We start from the raw sequence: 26,078 nt of genomic DNA, 5'->3' as shown, positions 1-26,078 counted from the left end.
TGATATGATGAGACACTTATCCCTCCACTTGTGCCCCTCCCTGCTATATAGACAAATACTCACAGAGAATGAAATCACAAACAGCAGCGATGGAACAGGGAAAGGCCAAAAAACATAATTAGGAAAACAATTCGTCTCTCTCTATTTTCCTCTCCGTGTCTCTCAGTCTATCTGTCAGTCTTTCTGTCTCTTTCTCCTTCTCCCTCTCTCATCATCTAATAACTCTAAAAATCAAATTGCATTACGCTCCACTTTACTGGTCATTTGGTACCTTCAGGACTGCCTCTTCCGCTGGCCAAAGGAGAACATGGCTAATGACCCGTGATGTATTAATTGAATCATCCCTCTCTGGCCAAATCATTCTGACAATGTGACCACTAAATTCCATAATTGCTCAGAATGGCACCCTTAATTCGTTTGAGTGTCACTGGTGCTTCTAGGTGGCTGGGTGAGGGCAGGGTGCAGCTCTCTGCGGACTTTTTTTTAACTGCAGGCTCTCGTTTTGACGTTGACGGAGATCTACTGTACTTTGTGTGTTTATGTGATTTACATTAATGATACATGTCATCACATATTTTTGACATAGTATAATATAATATTGTATGGTGAAATATTCCATCGTCTGATGTATCACCATCTCTGTGTATGTATGCCTCATTCATGTCAGTGACATGGATCACTTATGCATACAGTGTGCAAATAATGTATTCATTATGCATATATGTACATAGATCACGGAATAAGTTTTGTTTCATAGCTCTGGTGTCACTTTTTACCTCGGTGGCACTGCTTGCTAGTGAGTTTCAGTTACAAGCTCCAAGCACAAAATATGATTTTTGTGAGTGGATAACAATTCTGTTTAATTCTTTATTGTCCCACAAGGGAAATTTGATTTGGAGACATTATTTCATGTAGACACACACCAGTCATTAAAGCCCCTGAAAAACTGGTTTCAATGATATATTTTTTTTTTTTTCAGCAACATTAAATATTTATGACTAAATAAGAAACAAAGTCTAAGTATTGAAAACAAATCTGTATTTTTTTATTCAGTGGTTTAACTACTCAACTTGCTGCAGGGATGTACATGCGTAATCCAGGACCTTCTAAATAGGGATGCACCAATACGATACCCGATCGAATATCGGGCCGATACCGTCTCGACTAGCTGGATCGGATATCGTTGAAAATGGGGCCAATCTATTAAATTAAATTCTATGTTTATATACTATATACATTATATACTAGAATTTTAATTCCTGTTTAAGTTTTGACCAATTTGTTGCTGCATTAAAAGGGTTTACACCTGAATTGTAATTCCTCTTAATTTAAAGATTTATTATTTTAATAATAAATATCTAAATTTGTATCTATTTATTTTGTTACATTTTGTTTTAAAAAGTTAGGAGAGTAAGTGAAACCTGATGTTTCCTTACACATAAAAGAATGATCCACTTCCACACAATGAGGCATACAGTTTAATAATTAAACACTGGTATCGGATCGGTACTCGGTATCAGCCGAAACCCAAAGCCCAGGTATCGCATCGGGACTGAAAAAGTTGGATCGGTGCATCCTTACCTCTGACATCTGTCGGTGTGGTTACGGTTGCAACTGAGCACACCTTCTGACCACACCCAACAGTGATGCTGGCTGTGGTCCGAGGCAACAGACTTTCAACCAGAGACGGCAGTGAAACACTACTTCTCAGCCTCGTGTTAAGTTACCCCGGGTGAAAAGTAGTGTAAGCAAACAAGCACACTACTGTCATCACATTTTGATTCAAATATTGCTCAGTTCTGATCGCTGCACTGAAATATGGGAGCTCTCCTTTTTTCCATCGGACACCTGTCCACTTCAAAACCAGTGAGAGAAGTACAGATGAAACCCCAAATGCAGAAATAGAAAATAAACTGTTCTAACTTAAGCAGAAGATTGCGTGTTCATGTAGGACATCATTATTGCCAAATGCAAAAAACAGCATCCATCTTAAAAAGCGATTTTGAATATGTGTCTTCTCGTTTGAGTCTGCTTGTTTTCCTAGTAGTAAGCAAAAACGGTGCCAGTACAGCTGAGATATGCTAATAGCACTTTTTTTTTCCTAATGCAAATCAGCAGAGCTCTCTGGAATCAACTGATGTTACAGTAAAGGAGGGAAGTCTTGTATTTACAACAAGTAAATTCTCCAAGGTTATTTCAGGTCTATGGCATATCATCATGTTTGTTTTAGATGATAAACTGCTTGAGTTACATAGTATGCTCCTTCTATATGTGGTTATATATCTAACATAGCCTACTCTATACATCTGTGTAGATATAGTAACTGGCTAACTGTATCTCAGCCTGCTGTGTTGTGTAGTTCCCGTAGTTTGTGTGTTTATTTAATATTGTTAAGCCATTCCTTAATGACAAATATACAGTATTTCATTCCATCTATACGAGATTGATCAATATTCATTAAAGAGAGCGTAAAAGCCACGATTTTTGAGGCTCTGGTTGGAGGAGGCCTGAGTTTATGTTCACGTCAGTGAATAATATTTTTATGATTAATATTAAATACCTGTAGCCATCACACAGCAGCAAGAACGACACGAGCGTCTTGCAAATTAAGAATGGGCATTTTTAAGCATGTGTCACGGCATCTGTAACTTCATTCATTATTTATAAGAGACATTAGGAAACTGTTGGGATGGGGAGGAGGGCTGAATATAATATTTTATTCTATAAAATAAAAAAAAAAGCCAGACCCTCCTGAGCCTTATTAATAATTTCTTTGGACCCTCCCCTTGACTGAGATAAAACCTGCAATAGCCTTCACTCAATAATTCGACATAATACATTTACATCGCAAATGAAACAGAATAGTGAAAATACAGCCACTCTCTATTTTTTTATAAATAAACAGTTATTACAGCCACTTAATGAGTGAACCGGCCTCAGTGGCTGCTGAGGGGCTGGCGTGCTGCAATATTTGTCACTGCGCCCCGAATTAACTATATATTATCTCCGATGATGTCATAGCCTGACACGCATGGAATCAGATATATGGCCGTCCTTCATAAATTATAACCAATTACATGATGCAGAGTTGGACGTCCGGTCATGTTGGAGACGTTCCATCCAGACACCTGCTCCAAAAGAGCACAAATATCAAAACACACGTTAATACTGTTGGCACATTGAAATTCAGTGCTTGCTGTATGCACTAAAGCGATAAGCGACAAAGCCACCGTCTAATATCAACACAGATATGTAAAGTAAACATGGAGCCCCTTAACAGCACAGTAATCAAGGAACTTATTGAAAAATGTACTAAAATAATGCTGATTGTTTTAAAATGCAAAACTTGTCAACCATCAAGACCGCATCCCCTCCAGGAAGCAAACATCGAGTCCCAGGAACAGAACCTTAGTCAATGATCATGACACACTTTAAATAAATGATCCTCCTTTAAAGCAGGAGGCCACCGCTGATCTACTGACAGTCTTTAACCGTTATCACAACTGAACATTATTTAACATAAGTTATGTTTTCAACTCATCGTAGGTTTGTTATTCAGAAGCCCGCAGGCAGATAAAGTCACTTTAACCTGAGGTGGAAAATAAATACACTATGGAGATTAGCAGGTCGATATTGTCTTGAAAATAGCGCGCAGATTTTCAGCAATGTGAAATCAGTTCTTTTTTCCGTTTCCACATGTACGTTTTTTTTTTCTATTACATATTTTTATTGATTTTGAAAATAATACATCACTTTTCCAAAATGGGTTGAGACCTCTTTCCCCCATTCACACACATACCCACCCACCGTTTTTTAAGATTGTGGCGGGCTCAGATTTAAAGGTAGAGGGAAGACATGTGATAGTTATCATATGAAACTAAAAAACCTAAGGATCCATTGGTACCAACCATGTGATACTAGCTTGTCGCAAAGGAGGTTAAATAACCCTCCAAACTTATGCAAAATTTCAGGCCAGGAAAAACTGGCATGGCCATTTTCAAAGGGGTCCCTTGACCTCTGACCTCAATATATGTGATGGAAAATGGGTTCTATGGGTACCGACAAATCTCCCCTTTACAGACATGCCCACTTTATGATAATCACATGCAGTTTGGGGCAAGTCATAGTCAAGTCATCACACTGACACACTGACAGCTTTTGTTGCCTGTTGGGCTTGAGTTTGCCATGTTATGATTTGAGCATATTTTTCGCGGTTAAATATTTTAATATTTCGATTTTGATCGACAGAACTTGTCAAGATACTACGAAAAAGGCTTTTGCCAAAGCAGCAAAATATGATGAGTCGGGATGAGAGTTTGTACAGTAAAATAAAAAAATGTAATGAAGTTGCTGTGCCACATGTGCGAAAATGCCTATTCTTTATTTGGAGACGCTTGTATTATAAACTGATAATTCAGTGACGTGAACATAATGGGTAAAATGTATTAACATAATAGATTTACTCTGTGAAATTGTATAGAAAAAAGAAAGGGTCTGAACTGCACATGAAAAGCATAATGATTTATTGAGAGGTCTGTATGTACGCCTCCACCAACTAAAGCAACACAAATTAGGCGCTGGAATGTGGAAAAAAAATGTTTAAACATTGACCTGTGCGCGGGGCAGCAGTTAATCTATACAGCTTCTATATAGTTTTCATTAAAGAATGGATTTGTGACTTTATTTTTTTTCTCAGTGACATATCTTGGGCTCTGTAGACTCCTGTTGGATATCCGTGAATATATAACCTTGTTTTAGACTTCTGTTTTTGACAGTGTGTCTCTACTTATTGCTGGCACTGCGATTCACATTTGATGGATTTTTAAAAGCTTAACATGCAGCCTGGCAGACTCAGTGTTTGTTTACATGTTGAGTTAAAAGTTTCTAGGCTACAGTATCGGTTGTGTTAGAGATGTGTATTGGGGGCATGTTGGAAGCAGGCCAGTGAGCTGTCTATCTTTTGTCAGCCACAAAAGGCTGTAGGCCATGAATCACTATCAGAGACAGAAGTGAATGATGTATTCACTCCACACACACAAGTCATCCTCATGCTTCAGGGCTAAAATGTTAACAAGTATGATTCTGTATTCAAGTCAGCGGATGCAAATGACAGGCTGCAAAAGAAGGACAAAGATATGGTACTTGGAATAAATATTCCAATGCGGCACAAACTCCAATAACAAACCTTAAATAAATGTATTGAAGCTAGAAGGCAGGCACATTATCTCCACCAAGCTCATCTAAATTAATTATTTTAATAATAGAAAACGTGTAGAATGTCTTAGTCTGTATCTCTCTCTCTCTCTCTCTGGATCTCCATCTAAATAGACATAGTGATAGTGACAGTTATGCTAAGTGGCCGATGGCGAGAGTAGCGTTACAGTTGTAGTTACAAGTATGCGTAGTGCGAAAATTCAAGTGACTCACTGAGTTTAAAGTCTAAACTCATTTTTGTTGCTATAGTGCTATCTTCCTGCATTTCATGGTTCAGTAGTTATGAGCCAAAATATAAAGATATTTATAAATGGCTACATGTTGTTGCTGTCCACACCCAAAACAATCTTCACTTTCATCATGCACTTGTATCCAGAGCGTCTTACAGTACATTTGGGAAGCAACTCCGAGTTCACTGTCTTGGCTTAGAGACACTTTGATATGATCGAAACACCAACCCTATACTCTCCAATGGTTAACCACAGCCTTTACCATCTGAGCTACATGTACTGCTGCTTGAGGTCTTCCATGCTCATGGCTCATCAAATTTCAATGAACTCTGTTAAGTATGCTGAGATATATTATTAATTAACAGATGAACCAATATACACTGTAAGTAATAATAGCAATAATATGTAGTAGTGGTCTTTGCTCCTTAACCCTCATCCTACCAACCTATATAACATACAAAGACTACCAACTGGGGTCCCTGGGGACTCCAAGAATAAACTACTGTAAGAAACAACCATCATAGCAAAATGCTAACTTATTTCTTCTAAAAACATTGTTAGTTTAGTTTAATGTCATCTGAAGAAAGGAAAACATATTATTATTATTTTAGGAAAGTTACAGTTAATTTGCATATTGTGTAAAATGAAAATAGATTGGCAATTGGGTACGTTTGACTGGGGTCCTCTAGGACCCCAATACATTGGTCTTTTTAAAAATAACTAATTAAAACAAAACAAAATATGAAGACATTAGGAACAAATGGATTGACAAAGTCATGGAAAATTGAAATGATAAAATAAAGTACGTGTGAGATATGACACAAGTATACCTCTAGTGTCTGCGGGAACCCCAGTCGGTAGGATGAGGGTTAAAGTGGTATTCAGTGATTTACTATTGCAATTCCATGAACTTGTGGGACTTGCAAGAAACTGATTTAAAACAAAAATAATCAAAGTCTGTAAAACAGAGGCCACTCCTACCTAGTTAGACCCTCCCTGCCTGGTAAATGCACATGCTTTTCAAAATCTACACCTTTTATATTTCAAGTCTCAAGTCCAATCTGAGATACCCCTGATGACATCATCAGGGTTACATTTATAGATTTTAGAAATCTCCCTTCAGAGCCACGGAAGACATTATACAACTGTCCTCATGACAAGTTAACTGATCCTCATGTGTAATATATGCCATTCAAGAACAGTGGTTGGACTAGAAGAGTTCAATTTAAAAAAAAATGTCATTGATTGTCAAAAAACAACATTGAAAAATCCAGTGATATAGCTTTCAATATAAATTCAAAATCATAGTGGTTTCCCTATTTAAATATGGTAAGCAGTGCAGTTACTGTGTCGTGATTGATGCCTGAGGCGTGTGTGTGTGTGTTCATACTGTAAATGAGCGCTTTTCTAGGATCAAAATAATCAAGCGCGGTGCAACATGTAGAAGGTGTTCACGGCCATTGATCTAAGATCACTCAACGCTAGATGCAGTAGACCCTATAGAATTGCATTGATTTTTTTTTTTTCCTCCAGCCTGACCTCGTTGTTCTATTCATACATCGCAGTACATTCACAGCATACAAGCAAAATATGCTGCGGTTTGCATAACGATTAAAACAGAATTGATTATGTTAATTTATTAAAGGCTGTAAGTAAACTAAAGTGAAGCCAACATGCCCGGGGTATTAAATGTAATACAATAGGTGTGAGAGATATGAGAAATGAAATGGTATCGGGTTTTTAAATTATAACTCTCTATTCTAAATTATGCTCTCACTTAACTTGTGTTGTGAGTCATCAGACATGTTTTATATTCTTGGTCTATTTATTTTTGAACAAGGTTAGATTGCACTTAGTAATGGAACACACCGCCCACCCTGGCAATTAATGGCTGGGGATGCAATGGGTGGGAACCAATAAAACTTTATGGACTTGTACACGTTGCAGAGGCTGGTTAGTGGATCTTGTTGGAAACAAGGCCCCATATAGTTTAACGAGCTCATTATAACACATGCGTCAGGTATTAGCCTGTGTCATATCTAGTCTCTCATAGAGATGGGTCTTAAAAGATATAGACACTTTAGCAGGTCACACTCACTCAGAGATGGGCTGCTGTGTTGTTAATGGAAGCAGAGGTTTAGACTGAAATTGTATCAGTGACGTGGTTTACGGTAATAGGATTGTGGCTTATTGGATCATAATTGTGTAAACATCTGTTACATCGTGTTCAATAGGCTCACATATGACTGTCAGCAACAGTTAAGGCTCAGGTTTTCTTTTGGTTTGTCAGTTTTGTACTGTGGATTTTTTTGATTTTGCTTTAAAAATAGTCACTGTAGCGTCCAGTCTGCTCTCATGAGAGGACGAAGAGCTGCCCCGAGGGCTAGTCAATCACGTTGAAGGTACAGGGTCTGTGTACGGTTTGATGGTTTATTTATTGGATTAAATACAAAGTGGCAGAAACAAGAAAATGACTCGTATTTTCATTTTGTCCTCCCACCACCAAGAGACTACTTCGTTGGGAGGAGGGTGGGAAGCGGGCGGCTCTGGGAGACTGACATTCGGTTAGCGGTTAGCAGTTCAGCCAGCGCAAACCCTAGCGCCAGGAGTCACAGCGAGATGGCCCTGGATCTAAACTGTGTAACGGGAGAAACAGAAAGTTTGCTGATCCGGCGGGGATCAGACCCCCGGCGCCGGGGATCAGACCCCCGGCGCCGGGGTTTACACTGGCTAAATTCGAGGTGCTACAGCTCTGCTAACTAAAGGTCCGTCTCCCAGAGCTCCCGAACACTCTCCTCCCGGCGAAGTATCTTCTAGTGGCGGGGAGGACGAAACAAACATAGGAGTTGTTTTCTCGTTTCTGCCACTTTGGATTTGATCTAATAAACAAACTATTAAAAAGTACATGGACCATACAGCCCCCGGTTAGTGTTACAGTCAACACAAAGATGGCTAACGTAAAGTATAGGCCCTATGAAGCTACAACATGCAGCCTGGCTTTGTCAAAAGTAGGGTCACATTGGTTGGTACCAATGGATCCTTAGGTTTTTTTTAGTTTCATATGATGACAATATCTTCACTCTACCTTTAAAACTGAGTCTGCCACGTTCTTAAAAATCGCAAGTTGTGTTAATACGTTAAAGAAATGTGTGGCTTCAAAACAAATTTGTGTTAACTTTGACAGCCCTAGTCAAAAGGTAACAAAATCTGCCTACCAGCATCTCTGAAGCTCACTAATTAACATGTTATAAATGTAATGTTCCTCGAGTCTTCATAATCTTCATAATTACCATACAGTCATGAGAGCGGTATCAATCTTCTCATCTAACTCTCTGCAAGAAAGTGAATAAGCGTATTTCCCTGCAACTCTTTCTTTAATTTGCACCATTCAGCGTCTAATGTTGGCATCATCATTTTGTCCATATCAGTGCAGGCAGATTTTATTCAGAGCAAGACAGATATTAAGATATTTTCGATGCAGATGCAAATTACTTGTTACGCAATTTGTTTCTTGATCATGAGGGAGCACGGACCTCACACAAGCCTTGATAAATGAAAACGATGGATAGCATATCCTAAGGTACAATATGTTTGCAGGATGCTTTACAGCTTTCTCAGAGGGCACCATGGTTTATTGCCTCAGACTTAAGATGCCATACTGCTTGGGCTAAATATGGCTGTGCAAATCATTGCTATGCATCGTGGGATGCTAGTTTTTCATCCTCTCCCTCTCTTCTGTCTCTCTTGTCCTCTCTCTCTCTTATTTATTCTTTCTTTTTTGTATTTATTCCTCTCACAAACACGCACATACACACAGAGACACATTCTTTCAGTCTCTCATGTGACTTGATGAGTCTGACTGATCTGACTCTACTGTAAGGCCAGCCGTCCATCTAGAGCCAAAGCTGCCCATGAATTGCAGCCCTCATCTGTATTTATTTCTGCACTTGTTTAGACTTTAATTAGTCAACTAGAGAGCACTGCCAAACCCCCAAACCCCCCCAGGCAGCGAGGCACAAAACTTGAACAACTATTCTACAATTCCCTACAGATGCTGACATGTTAAATTGCAAAAGCTGGTGGGTGCCTAATGGTGGTGTCCTTTCAACATGTAAAAGCCAGAATGCAGTGGATGAGAGACTTGGAATATTCTTCAAGACAAGGGGTGAACGTGCAGCTTGATCGTGGTCCGCAGAGGTTACAGATGTCTTCGGCTTCCCTCAAACACGGCGGTTGCTTTGACAGCTCCCGTGTTTGTGAGTGTGCTTTGTGAGTTTGTGAAATTGTTTTCCTGATGACAGACAGGGAGATGCTAACACCAACATCACAGCCCATCCCCATAAAAACGCACAGACTTTGATTGATAGCCCTTTTGGTTTGTGGGTTTGCTCAGATGGGCCTCCATCTGTCTCAGGATCCTTGTTGCCTGCACAGTGATCCTCAAAGGATGGTGATACAACAATTATCATTTGTTAATGTCAGATTTTTTTCTTTCTCTGTTTTTCTTCTTTTTTTTCTTTTCAATTTTGTTCTCTAGCCTCTCACACTCTCAATCGCTCTTTTTCTGAAAAAAAAATCCACTCCAGTATTTATGTCTTGGTGTGATGCTGGCTCAGGTCATTGGCATTCATTTATTCACTTTTTTTTTTTTTTCTCATCTTCATTAGTAAACCTGATCCAATGCCATGACTCACGGCCCCTCTTGAGCTCATTTTATTGTGGCACATAAATACCGTCAGTGAGCTTTGTTCATTTGTATAATTTGCCATTACAAAGGCAGAGAGCCCAAGCTTTACTCCTTGAACCGGGTCTAGACAGACATATCTCCCCGTGCCATAGCGGGACACGTTATCAGATGAATAGCCATGGATCTATGGGGATTTGGTTAGAGGCTCTTCTGGCCTTACCATCAATCATTCATACGTAAGCTGTGACATATTACCCTTTTCCAGTAAAAGCATTTTTTATGTTAACTACTGGATGGCATGTACTGTAAGGTCAGACATAGGTCACAATATCCTATTGAAAAAGAAATGCCTGCAAATACATGTTTCCAATTGCAAAGCCAAAATTCCCCCTTGAAGACGACAAAGAAAAATTGATCATTAATAATTGTTCTTGTTTCAGTGAAAATATAAGCTGTGGGTCAGAATATCAGACTTCTGATCTGATACGGATCACCAGCTGGCTCCTTTAAACATTTTAGTAGCTAGCTCCTGCATAAGAGGCCGTGCCAAAGACCACTACTTTAGTTACTGATCTAGAAGCCAACACTCCAACATATTAAAAATATCCAATGTGACTGTAGTGATTCATTACTTCTTGTTAAACTCCATCACATTCATTCTGGAAAAAAAGTCTCCCCTCCCTGAATGCCTCTCTCACAGAACAGCTTTAACGATCAGATGATCAAACAACCATATTTGTGTATCTTTCACACACCCAATAAAAGTGCCAACCAGAATGACATCACAGCTGTCGTTATTAATCCTTCCTCCCTAACGACAGTAGCCATGCACTTGTTGCTCTTCCAATCCGATGGTGTTATTTTTGCCATCGCTTACACTGCGGGCATACGGAAGTATGATGCATCCAAAAGTTAATCCTCCAAAAGCTTTTCACTGAGAACTGAGGGAACTGATGTTGTCAATTTGCTCTGTTTGCTCTGTTAGCTCAGCGCATGCTGCTAACACAGGTACCAGTGCTTGCTATGCGCTATTGCCTATAAACACTGCCTGTCTGGCTGTATTTGGAGTCCCACTCTGGCTACCAACAATGATCAGCGTATCTTAAAGGAACAGTGTGTAACATTTTGGAAGATCTATTAGCAGAAATAGAATATAATATTCATAACTATGTTTTCATTAGTGTTCTCTTCATGGAGTCTGCCGTGCTGCTCCGCCATGTTTCTACAGTAAGCCAGAATGGACAAACCAAACACTGGCTCTAGAGAGATCCTTTCACGGTTTTACGTTACCCAAAGCGTTCTCCGACACGCTTGTGAAACTCCAGTAATGTGAGCTGCAGAGTGCAAAACCGTGGCACCGTCTGACTTCTGTTGCTCCTAAAGTAGTGTTATAATGGCAAGGATCAAAGGATGGGAGCGAGGCAAATTGCGTTACCACGGTTTTACACCTCACAGCTCGAGTTACCGCAGCATTGGAAAGGCAGGAGTGAGCGGAGGGGTACTCAGTTGGTTGCAATCTGCAACCACACCACTAGATGTCGCAACTAACTTGGAATGAATATCTTCCTCTTCTCTCTCCTCTCCTTTTCCGATCTTCTCTGATCAATTACAGCATCCCTCTCTGTATTATAAGATATGTTTACAAATTGTAGGTGTTCAGTTGACTATACATTTCAGTGCAGTATTTGCTAAATGCTCTTAAATGTCCAGTATCAGGTCAGCAAAGTGTCTGAAAACATTGTATTAGAGGTATGAAGCTATTTAGATCCCCTGTAGACATCAGATGGTATGAAACTTTCTTACCTGGCTGACCCCATCCAACACATCTACCCACATGTGCTCACTGCATCACAGTTGAGCCTGTACTGTTGTCCTTTAAGGCTGTAAGTGAGAAGTGATCAGCAAATGTGATGCAGCACATCATAGTATAGACAGCTTTTGTTTTCAAAGCCAGTAAAGAAAGTTGGCCCAGCATCATGTTCTCAAGCAGCTCTATCAGCTATGAATGATGCATGTGTGTACAGGCTTATTGAATAAACTCCAGCTCAAAGTGGATGACATTCCACTGCACTGCAGACAGTATAACTGTTCCTATGGATGTGAGGGATGAGGATAACAGGATATGTCTCTTTGTTTCATCATTCTTTTGTTTATATTGCGCTGTATGCATTTATGTGCAGCAAGAAAGAGACCTTTGGCTTCACTTTTGCCCTTTTTCAGCAGGTCCTCAAGGCCCAATGTGTGGGTGAGGCTGTCAAGAACCGTTACCTTTTGTAGACATTATGCCCATGAAAGTTTGATGGGGGCTCACATAACAGAGATTGTTTTAGTCAGTGCTTCCCCACCGCCACCTACACCGAGCTGGAGATAGATGCATGTCTGTGTGCATATCTTCGTGTGTGTTGGTGGGTGACATGCCGCAAACTCATTTTCCTTACCAATTTACTCCTGTTCAGGTTCACAGCGTAGCGTATCCCAGTACATCGCTGTTTTTCTTGGCTCGCATGTCTTGAGGAGCAACCGTGACCTACTCATGATCACATGCTGTTCTATTGTGAAAACATGCACATTCAGCAATGAAAGGTCCGGGGCCAGATGTTTTGAGGTGACAGTGTTAATTAGAACTTCCTGTTTTTGTAAGCATAGCTTGGAGTGTGTCATTATTCTCACTGATGATAGCTTTATACTACAGCCGGTTTAAGCAGCAATACACAGCACAAGTTAACATGTATATATGATGACAGCACCGTACTAGCTCTCCATTGATAAACATGACTATGAATATACAGATACGTATGAAAAATGAGGTGACATTCACGGCGAGAGGCAATACACACGATGCCGAAATTGCGGAAGATGCAATTTCATGGCTTCTACTTAGGAATGGTAAGAAGAGATAAAGCTGGTATTAAATGAACTCTTCTTCCAGATACTGGAATGAGAAAACATGAGAAGTATGTTGATGTTGTCTGGGCTGCTGTGGACGTGAGCATTTGTGAAGGGAACTACACAGACCCTTGGTTGCTGCGGGAAATGCTGTCAAGAGCACCCATGGCCTGTAGCCCTAGATGATGAATCGTTCCTTTAACTGTGACCGATGCCGCCCGTTTTCCTCAAACAATGCTCCAGTGTTGGAGCGAGACTGGGATGTTGACTACATAATGGCAAGTGATGTATTATATGCTGGAAAGCAGCAGGGGAACACGCTGTTTGCACCCATCCTCTGTGACATCTATGCTGAGGTCAAGATCATGAGAACGTACCCCGATTGGTGGCTTTTTGGAGTAAGGCCTGGGGCGACAGACTGCAGTTGACCCAGCAGGTCAGTAATTCCCTCTTTAGTGAATGGGTGCATTTAGTCTCACTGTCCCAAACTATTGCTGGTTTTGTTCTCAAGTCACGCATGATATCCACACACACTGATACCGTGTGTGGACGGTTCCATTCAAAACTGCAGTATGATTTTATGCATCATCAGAATAAACAATTGGGTTACTATTTCACTTCCATTCTTAATTTGTTAAATAGTTCTGTGTTTGAGGGTAAAAACTAGGGCTAAGACGATACACCTATCTCCCGATTCGATACCATCACGACAATTGGGTGGCGATTGCGATTCTACAAGTATTGTGAGTCGATATTACGATTTATTGCAATTTTTGTTAACTTTTTTAACACTAGACCACTTTTACTTTGGAAAATGTCTAAATTAATACAGTAAAAATGTTTGATTTTCAGCAAGTATGTAGTCAGAGATGTCCTGAAGTCAAATATATCAGTCATTGTCAGGCATTATTTATAAAAAAATAAATTTTAGCAGCCCAAAAATCTAAGAATAAAGACATTTCCCTCACAAATTAGTGGTATTTTCTTTTTAATTCATAAGGGACATGCAATGTTTTATACTTCTGGTGAATATAATCCACTCAATCTTATTTCCATATATGTATTTTGTATAAATAATGATTTAAAAGGGAATCAGATCACCTGTCCAAAACCCTCTCTATCCCAAATTAGAACAAAATAATTTGCCTCAGCTGGAGATGTTATCAGTATGAACCCAGCTTGAAATTAAATGGCAGACATGAGCTGGTACCACACCCAGACCAGACCCAGCAGCTTGTCCTTTATCCACACTTTTCCATCCTTTTTCCATGGCCTACGTTTTTCATTACAGCAAAGCAGGACAGGATATTAGTCTTCCTCAAGGGCCGGGGAGCGAACTGTTAGTCACAGAGATGAGAAGTGTTGGCTATAAGGAGATGATATGGAGCAAGAGAGCCACGTAGCTTAGGGTGGGGTTGGGGGTGCTGGGTGAGTAACACTGAGCTGCAGTCTGATCTGAAAATGGGGCTGTGCATGCTCCACTGTTAGAGGATTTAAAAAGAAAGATATGAGGGAAGAATGTTACTTAGGCTATATTTCAGTGGATAGACCAGTTTTAAAAACCAACGATGTGACATTAGTTCAGCACAATCCTGCAAAGTGAGACTTATCAAGATGTTTTTGGCTCTTATGGTAACTCAAGTCACCATATACACCACCGGGTCATCAAACTGAACCACGTCTCAAATAGAGGACTGTTTGTGTTCATATTAACCAATGTCTTACCTCAGAAATAACTACAGTAAACATTGAAAATCACTAAAACCGCAAAGATGAGTGCTGAATTTGTCCTATTGTTTTTAACCATAAAATGCAGATAAAACAATCACAGTTTAGTCAACAATTGCTAACACAAGACTATACACAATATTTAACTTATTTATAGTTTTCTGCACGTGTAGTAGAACGAAAAATATCTTTGCTCACCTGTAAGTAAAACACAAGTGCGTGAAGGGATTTTGAAGAATAGAAAAAGAAAATGCCCACACTAATGGTCATATATTTAATAGTGTGCTTACAAGTTCATTTTTATGCATAAAAGTAATTGTAATGAAATTAATTGATATTGACTACAGACTGAAATAGCCCACATGATGACACTGAAATTAAAAGTTTTATATTAACCTTTCAATTAAGGCCATAAAAAGAAGTGCAAAGAGTTGCAAAAAGAAGTTTGATTGTATAGAAGTCTATGAGAAAATGAGCCTACTTCTCACTTGATTTATTATTTCAGTAAACATTGTTAACATGAGTTTATGGTCTCAATCACTAGTTTCAAGTCTTCTTCAATACAGCATGATGTTTATTTAATAAATTATGGTCCCATTTAGAGTCAAATAGACCATAAAGCAGGGTAAGCTTTAGGGCGTGGCTACCTTGTGATTGACAGGTCGCTACAACACCGTTGTCCGGTCTGGGAGTTGTCTGCGTTTTGTCTTAAAACGTTAGCCCTTTCACAGTGTGTTTTCTGTTCCATCCATCCATCTTCAACCGCTTATCCGGGATCGGGTCGCGGGGGCAACAGCTCCAGCAGGGGACCCCAAACTTCCCTTTCCCGGGCCACATTAACCAGCTCTGACTGGGGGATCCCGAGGCGTTCCCAGGCCAGAGTAGAGATATAATCTCTCCATCTAGTCCTGGGTCTTCCCCGTGGTCTCCTCCCAGCTGGTCGTGGCTGGAACACCTCCCAAGGGAGGCGCCCAGGAGGCATCCGTGCTAGATGCCCGAACCACCTCAACTGGCTCCTTTCGACGCATGTTTTCTGTTCATATAACTTAATTATAGCCTTTTTGGTTGCCTAAAAATGTCTTATTCAGCGCTCGGTTGTACTTAGCTCCACCCTCTCGTGTCACTTCTGGTTGCAAAAAACCAAGATGGCGATGACCAAAATGCAGAACTCAAGGCTTCAAAACGGCAGTCCACAAACCAATGTGTGACATCACGGTGACTACGTCCATTTCTTATATACAGTCTGCGGCAAAAACTGAAAGACTGATCCACTTTGTCTGATCAACCAAATAAATTATAAAAAATGTTATGAACAATACGCACTTTTATTATAAACAAACATAGCAGACAAGAGTTAAGCAGTATGAGCAATGTTGAGGGCCAGCATTTCAGGGAAATTTGCAAAACTCGCTATTAATTTGTGACGAAAATTACGTCATTGACGTGTCATAGAAAAGCAGGAGTAGGTTAGTAAAATATATACGGTTTTGAGTTCCTGAAAGTCTTGTATAACATCAGTAAAATTAGTCTCTCTTCCATCCCAGGTTGAATATCGTTTTTTACCCGAGAGAGCAATGTGTTAATGTTCCCTGCAGTCGGGCTGCCTGTTTATCTTCTTGTCCAATTGCATGTGGGATTTGTGTGCGTGTGTGCTCTGTGGGGGGATGGCAGACAACCTAAAAAACCGAAAGCAGCCAGGGTGACCTAAATCAGGAGAGGTGATAACTCAGACAGATAGCTGGAGATTACCCAGGGATCAAGAGGCTCAGTGGCCTCTCAAACAACAATGACTGGAGAGCATATCCCTTCTCACCGCCCCCTACGGAGACCCTTATGGCTGGTATGGCCCAAAACATGCATGCCAATATTCTCCATGAAAGAGATTTGTCACACAGCCCTCTAGTTGTTGTCTAATGGACAAATAGGCACCGTGATATTGCTTAAGAGACAAAAACACTGTAAGCTCATTTTAAGATGCTTTTGTGGTTGCTTTTTAATGTCTAAATGCAGTGCTTATTGGTCCTTTTTAATGCGATATGCTGTGGAATTATAGAATTTGTGGCATAGCAACAGTGCCTGAAAGAGTGTTTTTTTTTGTTTTTTTCCAACAATCATTTAGTAAATGATTAAAGCTATTGAATCACAGCTCAGTTTAATGAAATGGCTTTTGTGATTTGATTTTGAGTCATGTGTGTCCACAAGGCCGGGAGTCTGCATGCGCGTGGTTATGTGACTGCAGGGGTGCGTGTGTTTTCGCGATGAGACGGCCCAACCATTAATTCATGATTGATTGATGAGTCTCCTACACTGTGGCCAATAACAAGCCCGTCTTCTCTCAGTATATCTGCGAGTGTGGGATGTGTTGGTGCGTGGGCTTGTGAAAGAGGGGCAAGAGAGGTTGCTCACTGATTACTTTGTGCTTTGCTTCATCCGAGGAAATAAAACCATTTGTTCAGGATATTTAGATATGTCTTTTCCGTCCTCAGTGCCTTCACCTTTAACTGAAAAAGGTGCCAGAAAGACATGCTTATTTTTTTAATAGGAGGGAAGCAGCGTTTATACATAAATGCCCATAAAAAAACACAATAAAAACAACAGGATTTACTTGAGACTTATTATGTATCTTTATGTATCTAAAACAGTAAGAATGCCACAGCGTCTCTCGCTCTAAAAAGCAGATTATTTTATAATCACCTATTTGCAACTCAATCACTTTAACAGCGTAAATACAGTTGTACAAAATGCACAGTGGATGTCTTTAATGCCATTCTTAAATACTTTTGAGAATGGAGCGGGGGGATGTTTGGTGTGGGTCCATGCTTGGATGTACAGTAAATTGTTGGGGGGAGGTAACTTACCCTAGGCGATGCTTGTTCCGGGGACCATCTGGTTGTATTGGATTTTGGCATTGTTGACTCTCTGTCCTCCAAACCTTTAACTCGATTTCAGTCTCTAATGTTCCTTCCATTTCATGTCAAGGTTACAATTACAGTTTCACTATTTACCTACACAATGTTTTATATATTTTTTTATTATAGCTCATTAAAATGCATAGTTAAAAGAAGGACTTTTTGTCTAACTATAAAAGTTATGTCCTGTGTGAGCGCTGTATGCATATATAATGAGGGCTGTAACGAACAGTCTGAAGCTTCATTCATAACGTTGACATTCAAATTACTATTATTAATAACCTACAGAAATATTGCATGTCAGTCTTCAGTCCAAAAGTCAAAATGTATTGAAAAATGATAGATGTAACCGTTTCAAAAATTCACAACATGTTTTTATCTAACAAAATATTCTGCTTCAATCCATATTTGTTGGCATTTAGCCTCTCAAAAACATTTTGTTTCGCCATGGACTATTACTGCCTTCTATAAATAGATATCATATGAAAATAGCACATTGCACACTGCTAAGAAAAATGATTTTACGTAGGTTGTAACTGTTAGATAAGCTATCTGGCTGGGTATGATGCGTGGGGACTGCGTAACGACTGATGTCATTGCTGCGCTATGGAAACACAGCGGCACAGCCTGAGTCGTCATAATGCGCTAAGGAGATGGAGACTGATGAGGCGGTAATGGCCCATAAGGACACAGATGCTCTTTGGCGTGGAATTTGGAGTAGTAATAGTACTCCTAAAGAGCCAGGTGATTCTAGTGTTAATAAACGTTGGGAAATAAAAATGGCAGCAAAATTACTTTTAATCATTTCAGCTCATTTTTAGTTTTTGATATCCTTTCTCAAGTTTAGTTTAAAATGACTTTGATTTGATTTTAATGTGGTTTTGGTTCCTTAGTGTCTATTGCAACAAGAGTTACATATTATTTCTCAATGATCTTCAGATATCTGAGCATTAAAACATGTTTAGACAGACAGAGGAAGACTGGAGCAATTATCTGACAGAGCTCGACAGAGCTTGACAGAGCTGCGAGTACGGAAGTATATTGACGACAAAAGATTTGAAAGAGCACAAAGCAAATTGAAGCGCTACTCAGCCTGCAAGTCAACCTTTGAGAGGGCACAGGCACAGATTTGTAATATATCCAGGCGGGGCATTAGAAAAATTGTGGCTTGAGTATGCAAGACACACAATAGACTGTGAACCATTCAGTCTCTTCCCTTTATAAATGTATAGGAGCTGAGGAAGTGTCCTTGTAACAGAGATGCGTGGCTTTATTCCCAAACTGTATACTTTAAGCTTGAGAGAGTCGAATGCAGAATATGTTGTTCATACTTTTTTATAATGGAATTCATGTGCAGTTGGTCAGATTGAATTGTGTTATTTTCACATAAGGGTTTAGTTTGTTTTTTCTCGATTTAATTGTTTGACTTTTGCGTTGAAGGAAATTATATATATTTGAAAACGTAAAAATGTGATGTGGAATAAGGTCACAAGGTAAAGAGCTGCTGGTACCTGTTCATATTAAGCATTGATAAGATACAGTACGATCTATGTTCCCATGTTCCTTGTTGGCTCAGATGAATTCAGGTATGGAAGATGCATGCTGTGTACTACCACACTGGACACTGGCCCCAAGGTTGAGAAATTGTAATATTGTGAGTAGCTGGAACATGTACTGCTAAAACCTGCTTTAAGAGCTGGTAGCAGTCTTTTTTTTATAACCATTAGTTAGATTAGATTTGAGATATTTTCTCATTTCATCTGTAGATTCAGCAATTATGTTGTGAATTCAATTGAGGTGTTGTCAGTTACCCTGCTCTTTTTGTTTGGATTCATTTTTGAAAACTGATCTTGTTTTGCACTTCTGGTGGCATTAAATAGCACTCAACATTAAAAGCATAACTCTTGACTTTTTTTTGCCCCTGAATAGTCTTTGTTAAACTTTTCCCTTTGAGGCGTATGAATTACTGTAGGTTGTCCCATTTGGCATTTTATAACAAATGGAGAGCTGCTGGTAGATATATAATGGTATGTGTTTGAAGTTTTTTGCCATTTTTTTATTGAAAATAATCGAAATATATTCATAGTTTGCAAGCATGGGACATTCAAAACGTCAAAAGATTAAAGAGGACCATATGGCAGCTTTTAAAAGTTCTTGAAATGTCACCCAAACTGATGTTATGGATCTATTTTAATTTTTTTTACCAACTGTCTCTCTCCCGCTGTCATACTTCCACATACAATCACACACACATGGACACACATGCAAGGCCAAACACAACGCACAGACTGGACCACATACTTTCTCATCAAACATCTTCCCATTGTCATTGTGGGACCCATGGGTTTCATTAGTGCCAGCTTTAAAACAACAACTCTCATTCCCACTCCCACACTCTAGTCCCAAATGCTTTCAATGGAGGAGGAAAGAACACTTGCCTGAAGGGTACGTGCATATGAAATTCCACAAAAAAAAAAGTGATTTATATTCTCATTTGACTGGCTCGGGAGAAACACAGTGTAACCTGATCAGCACTAATGTTAATTTACTTCTTTGCTGTTCTAACAAATAGTTACATTGGCTAGTTGTATGTTTCAACATATCCTCATACAACGGTTCATATGATTTCTTCTTTCCTAATTTTTTCGTGCGTTTTTCCTACGAATGTCCAGCAACACGTGTCAATATCCGCTCGCTACATGCATGCATTCTTTTCAAAATAAACTTCCGTCTTCACAAGAAACAACTTGAATAGGTTTACACAACAAAACTACTTAGTTAGGTTTAGGAAACAAAAGGTAAAGATCGACTTGGTTAGGTTTAGGAAAAGATTGACTTGGTTAGGTTTAGGAAATGATTGACTTGGTTAGGTTTAGGAAAAGATTGACTTGGTTAGGTTAAGGGAAATATTGACTTGGTTAGGTTTAGGCAATACAACTTAGTTAGGTTTAGGAAACAAAACTACTTAGTTAGGTTTAGGAAAAGATTGACTTGGTTAACTTTAGGCAATACAACTTAGTTAGGTTTAGGAAACAAAACTACTTAGTTAGGTTTAGGAAAAGATCGACTTGGTTAGGTTTAGGCAATAAAACTTAGTTAGGTTTAGGAAACAAAACTACTTAGTTAGGTTTAGGAAAAGATTGACTTGTTTAACTTTTGGCAATAAAACTTAGTTAGGTTTAGGAAACAAAACTACTTAGTTAGGTTTAGGAAAAGATTGACTTTGTTAGGTTTAGGAAACAAAACTACTTAGTTAGGTTTAGGAAAAGATTGACTTGGTTAGGTTTAGGCAATACAACTTAGTTAGGTTTAGGAAACAAAACTACTTAGTTAGGTTTAGGAAAAGATCGGCTTGGTTAGGTTAAGGGTAAGATCGACTTGGTTATAGGTTTAGGCAATAAAACTTAGTTATGTTTAGGAAGCAAAACTACTTAGTTAGGTTTAGGAAAAGATCATGATTTGGGTTAAAATACCTCCAGAAGGGGCGTAATTTAAGCACGGATGTTACATGACAAATAAATCTCAATTACGTGGATTATATATTAATTGATTTTGTGGGATATATACGAATTATAGTGCATTACTTTTTGTAGGTACAGCTACGGTGTATGCGAAAAGCCTGTATGGTCACATTTATGCTTATCACAGGTAAGATTACAAATTTGCAATAAAAGCAAACTTCAGGACCAAACCCATACATTTCATGCTAAACATTTAGGGACTCACTGAAATTAAAGACCTTGGTTGGTGCAGTGAGCGGGCAAAGCAGGTGATCACACCGGACTCCTTTCTGTCAGTGAGCTGCCTTTTCTAACAGTTTTCACTGGATCTGAGGGTGTTTTGTATGCTGCTTATGCACCCAGGGCACCTCGCTTTTATCCACGCAGCACACCTTGCATGTTTTTTTATAAAATGCTCTGAGCACCCCAAGTTGAAAAGTGTTCAATTGTGTGCAGAAAAAAAATGGCCTACGTCACCACAGCTTTTTTTCTCTGCCGTCTAATCAAATGAGGTGAGGCTTTCTTCTGGTTTTCTTCTTCCACATCAGAGCTATTGTTGTAAAGAGGGAGAAGAAGATAGTATTGTTTGTTTCTGCCCACTGTTTCAGCATGAAGGGAAATCACAATAATTGGCATCAGATTTGCAGCTTCGTGACTGTGAATGCTGTTTTTTCCCCTGCAATTAGAATTACATTAACTAATGTAATAGCAAAGTAGTGGACAGCAGCTGACTCTGTGGTTGCCTAGCAACAGATAGAGGACGCTTCCAGGGCCTCTGCAGTTTTTCTCAAAATGAAGGCAGAGCAACTAATGTTTCATTATAGAGCCTTCTCAGTGTTATTTAGTTTGTATTACAGTATACTGTACATGTAATGCTGCTCGGTTGGTTTTTGGTTATTTTACAGGTTATTTATTTGTGACCAAAGGTTGAACAAAGATGACCGTATTAAAAAGGAGAAATTAAGAGTTTGCAGAGTGGGGGAATTCTTCTAAAAACATTGTGAAATGTAGGCAGCAGTTTTTTTTTTGTAAGAGCATATACCTGCTTATACTTCAGACTTTGTCCTGCATGTTGGAAGTTTCCAGCAAGCCCTCGGGGACGTCGTATCTAGAGCGATCAGACATTTTACCATTGGACAGGGAAGGATGAGCTGGATACAGGAATCCCTGCCCAGGAGGCTGACTTATTCAGTATTCTGCCGATGTTTGATCCTGACCTTACTGTTGCATGTCCTTGGTGCATGCAGAGCGCAGCAAATGCCTTTTTGGGGGATTGCATGCTCCAACCCATTTTAATGTGCCTTTTCATTCTCCGCACACCATCGCTAAGCCCCGCAGCAGGGGCTCAGAGCAACCATTTTGATTATGAGAATGATTGAATTAATGCTGCTGAAGTTGACACTTAATGGATTATGGTGGTCAGAATTGTTAAAACACACAAGGCAGATCTGTGTAAAGACATCCTAAACCCCTTTTTATTTGTCACACTCCCAGGGAATAGGTTTTAAAGTCTAACCTTGCTAATCTCCTGCAAAGTCTAACACATTAAAAATAAGGTCTAACACATATAAACAACAAGATTAGTCCAATCATAAGGTACTGGATGTTATACATAAAGAGTACCTGGATTGATTCCAAAACGTCAATGGCACACTGTCGCAAAGTTGTCAATATGAAATCATTGTGGTTGTCTTGAGTTGATAGTGACAGTTTATTACAGCGGAATATTTATAAATAATACATTTTCTACATCTGGAATACCCTACTTAGCCTGCTGCGGAAGAGGATGGATGGATGGATGGATGGATGGAGGTTTTTGACTTTGTAGAAACCATTAAACAGATTTCACTTTTGCATGTTAGCACTATATGTCTGATCATAAGTAAACTAATTACCCAGAGTGAATGGATTTTTTTTTTACCTCTTATATACAGCAAGCAAGGATTGCTGATCAAAGCTGTGCTCTTTTGTTGTTACAGTATTTTTCTGACGTACAATGATGCTCAAAGCCGCAATATGTTCGATTTGTATCTCTTTTCATTTCCTTAAACTCGGGTTTCGTGTCGCTTGCCTTTGTGTTCTTCTCTTCAAATGTCATTGAACACCATCGCGGGAGGTTTCTTTGGTTGATATGCTGTGCGTGTAGCCTACTGTGTGTGTTTGTATACATTTTTAGCACCTATTTCATCCCTTTATCTGCACTCCCACTATTCAGCTGGCCATTTGGGCTCTATCAGGCAACCTTAAAGTTTGCACAGTGAACGAACAACTGTGAAGACAGATAACGGAAAGGCCCATTTCTTTTTGAACCGCACCTATTTTCCTCTTTAATGATGCACCGTGAATTACACTCATTTGTCATCAATATACTTGCCGAGAAACCGGAGCCAATTGAAATTTGTAACGCATTAACTAAAAGCAATATCGCTGTCACAATACATTAGCTCCAGTGATCTGATTGTAAATGTATTTTGTTCAACATTTTATTAGGTTCATTTAAAAAAGTTATTGGGTTCATTTTCCAACATAATCAGGAGAGACCGTTTGTGCATGGGGGACTCTCCTATCCAGAGCAGCCAGGAGGAAACATAATGGCATATTGACTGAAATGCAGCCTTATATAGCAAACTTGACATTTACCATGAATTTAACGCGTATTCCACTTCATTTAGTCCTAAACTACCATCCACTGAGTGGCAACAATGCCAAAGCAGATGTGAATTTATACACTGAATTTAACAGTGATTAATTCCCTGAGCATTTTTACCAGCAAAAAGAGAAAAGCTCTCACTTATAAGCAGTTCCTTTTGTTGTTTTTAAACTGATTTCACTGTGATATTTAATAATCCAACATCCATCCATCACCTCCAACATTTAATTTATAGAGCGTTTCAACAGAACTGCATTGCTAGGCAACAGCTTTTTACTTCCTTTCAGCTTACAGTATGTCATTCACATACACTGCAACAGCAAATAAACTGGGACACATTTGAAATGTTTACATTTACAACTCTGTGTGTGATAAAAAAAAAAAATAACTCTGAAGGAAGTAGTTTTTTTGTCACAAGCCAATATTTAAAAATATGCATTTCTGGAAACTAGTTACATCTCATGTTGGCAACATATGGAATATATCAGTCCAGTTCTCACATTCACGAAGGATTGTTGGCAGATTCCTAGAATATCTTATGACTAGTAATTCAGGAGTTGTTTTCAATGTCACACTTTATTTAAAGGCATTGAGATGGAATGATCGATATGTGCTGATGGCCGTATGAATCCTTGAAGGTGCTCATTCATCTCTTTATGTGAGGTAGTAGAAAAATGGAAAGAATACTGTAAGTTTCTTTTATTTTCACCTTGGACGCTTTCCTCTCACATTGTTGTATTCACCTCCAAAAAAGTTGTAAAAGGAAAATAAGTTTCATAACATGGAAACACTCAAGTACAAATACCTTGAAATTGCGCTCAAGTAATGTACTTAAAGCTGCAGTGGGTAGAAATGGAGAAAATATGATTAAAACAAGTTATTTTTATAAAACGGTCACTATATCCTGACAGTAGTGCATTAGACAGGTAATCTGAAAAAAAATCATGTGCCTTGTAGTGGACTGTTGAGGTCAGTTGAGGAAATACCGAGCACCACCCACCAGCCAGAGCACAGCTAATAGGAACGCTCTCTCTCTCTGAAATGACCTGTGATTGGCCAGAGTCTCCCGTCACGAGCTAGATTGTTTAAAGCCTGAAAACAGAGCCATGAGGAGGTGCAGAAGTCTAGTTATCTCTCAGAACACTTGAATTACAATATGCCGAAAGGTTATTATGTCATTTTTGCCCAATGATGCCGAAAACATTCTGCCTAATGCAGGTTTAAGTAAATGCACTTAATGTCCATACTGTACTTTTCTTTTACAGTTTGTGTGAAGCAGTAACAGCTATGATGTGATGAAGTCCTGACATCTGTATAAGCAGGGGGGGGGGGGTGTTATATAGACTTGTAGTGTTGTGCTGCATGGTTGGCAGAGTGGGATGCCAGTGTCACCGTCAGCTCTTTGTCAGCACAGCCTCCCAATAAAAGGCCGTCTTTCTGCTCTTCCTCTTTTCACTGTCCACTACGATGGCTGTCGCAAGTTAGACATTAAACGCGCCATCAGTTTAACTGAGGTTCTGCAGGCTCTCCCCTCTATGCAAGGCACACACGCCATTGTGCTCTGCTGTAGCACATCTAATCTCTCAAATCATCAGAAAAAAAGTCTGTGGTCTCTAATTGAGTGAATACTTCTGCACAGTTGAATATAAAGATATTTAAATAGACCTGTTCTGATATCAGAAAGAAATGAAATGCAATAAAAGTATGTATTTTAACAAGCCTTTTCTTTTCTCTCTGTCTCTCTTTTGGCATTCTTTGTGGATCCATTGGTCTCCTGTCCTCCCTGCATTTAATTCGACAGGTAAGTCCATCTTTTGTATTTATTTTGAAGCCTCTGGGCTGGATTAGCTCGTATGCGCCGGCTGTCACGGTGCGAATGTTTACCAAAATTGCATCTTAAGTACTTGCTGCACCAGGGATGCATTTTAGCACAATAGTTTTGTAAACAGTAAACACATTCTCTTTGCTCAGCTGACACTTGGAGAATGGGGCAATTCCATTTATGCAGCCAATCTCATTGGCTACTGGAGAGATGCCAATCTGCCCCTCACAGACAGGGAAGAGAGAGGGGAGCAAGGGGAGCGGCTAGATTAGCATTTATTCATCCTGACACTGATCAGATGAATGGGAAATGATAAATGCTGTCTATTTTTACTTCGCTTAACCTGCGTTAACTTTTCATTCAAAAAAGAAGCTCCTAGGGTCTCGCCGTGCTGTGCCTTTGAAACACTTAATCAAAGTGTTGTTTGGGACTCAGTTTTATTTGAGGTGATC

General features: G+C 39.4%; 1 protein-coding gene across 10 annotated transcripts in view; it reads left to right on the top strand.

Annotated features, from left to right (window-relative positions):
* ctnna2 (catenin (cadherin-associated protein), alpha 2) overlaps positions 1–26,078 on the top strand; it is a 382,091-nt gene that overhangs the window by 201,050 nt on the left and 154,963 nt on the right. The window contains exon 8 of one of the 10 annotated variants that reach the window (XM_074630004.1): positions 25,776–25,928. The exons of 8 other annotated variants lie outside the window; for them this stretch is intronic. In XM_074630004.1, coding sequence (XP_074486105.1) covers positions 25,776–25,898 — 123 coding nt within the window. In that variant the 3' untranslated portion in view covers positions 25,899–25,928. Of the gene's footprint in view, positions 1–25,605; positions 25,721–25,775; positions 25,929–26,078 lie in introns of those variants that run through there. One more of the 10 variants, XM_074630007.1, reaches the window with a different exon arrangement.

This window comes from Sebastes fasciatus, chromosome 3, assembly GCF_043250625.1.
Source record: "Sebastes fasciatus isolate fSebFas1 chromosome 3, fSebFas1.pri, whole genome shotgun sequence".
Classification (NCBI taxonomy): Eukaryota; Metazoa; Chordata; class Actinopteri; order Perciformes; family Sebastidae; genus Sebastes; species Sebastes fasciatus.
This window is presented reverse-complemented; position numbering and strand designations above follow the sequence as displayed.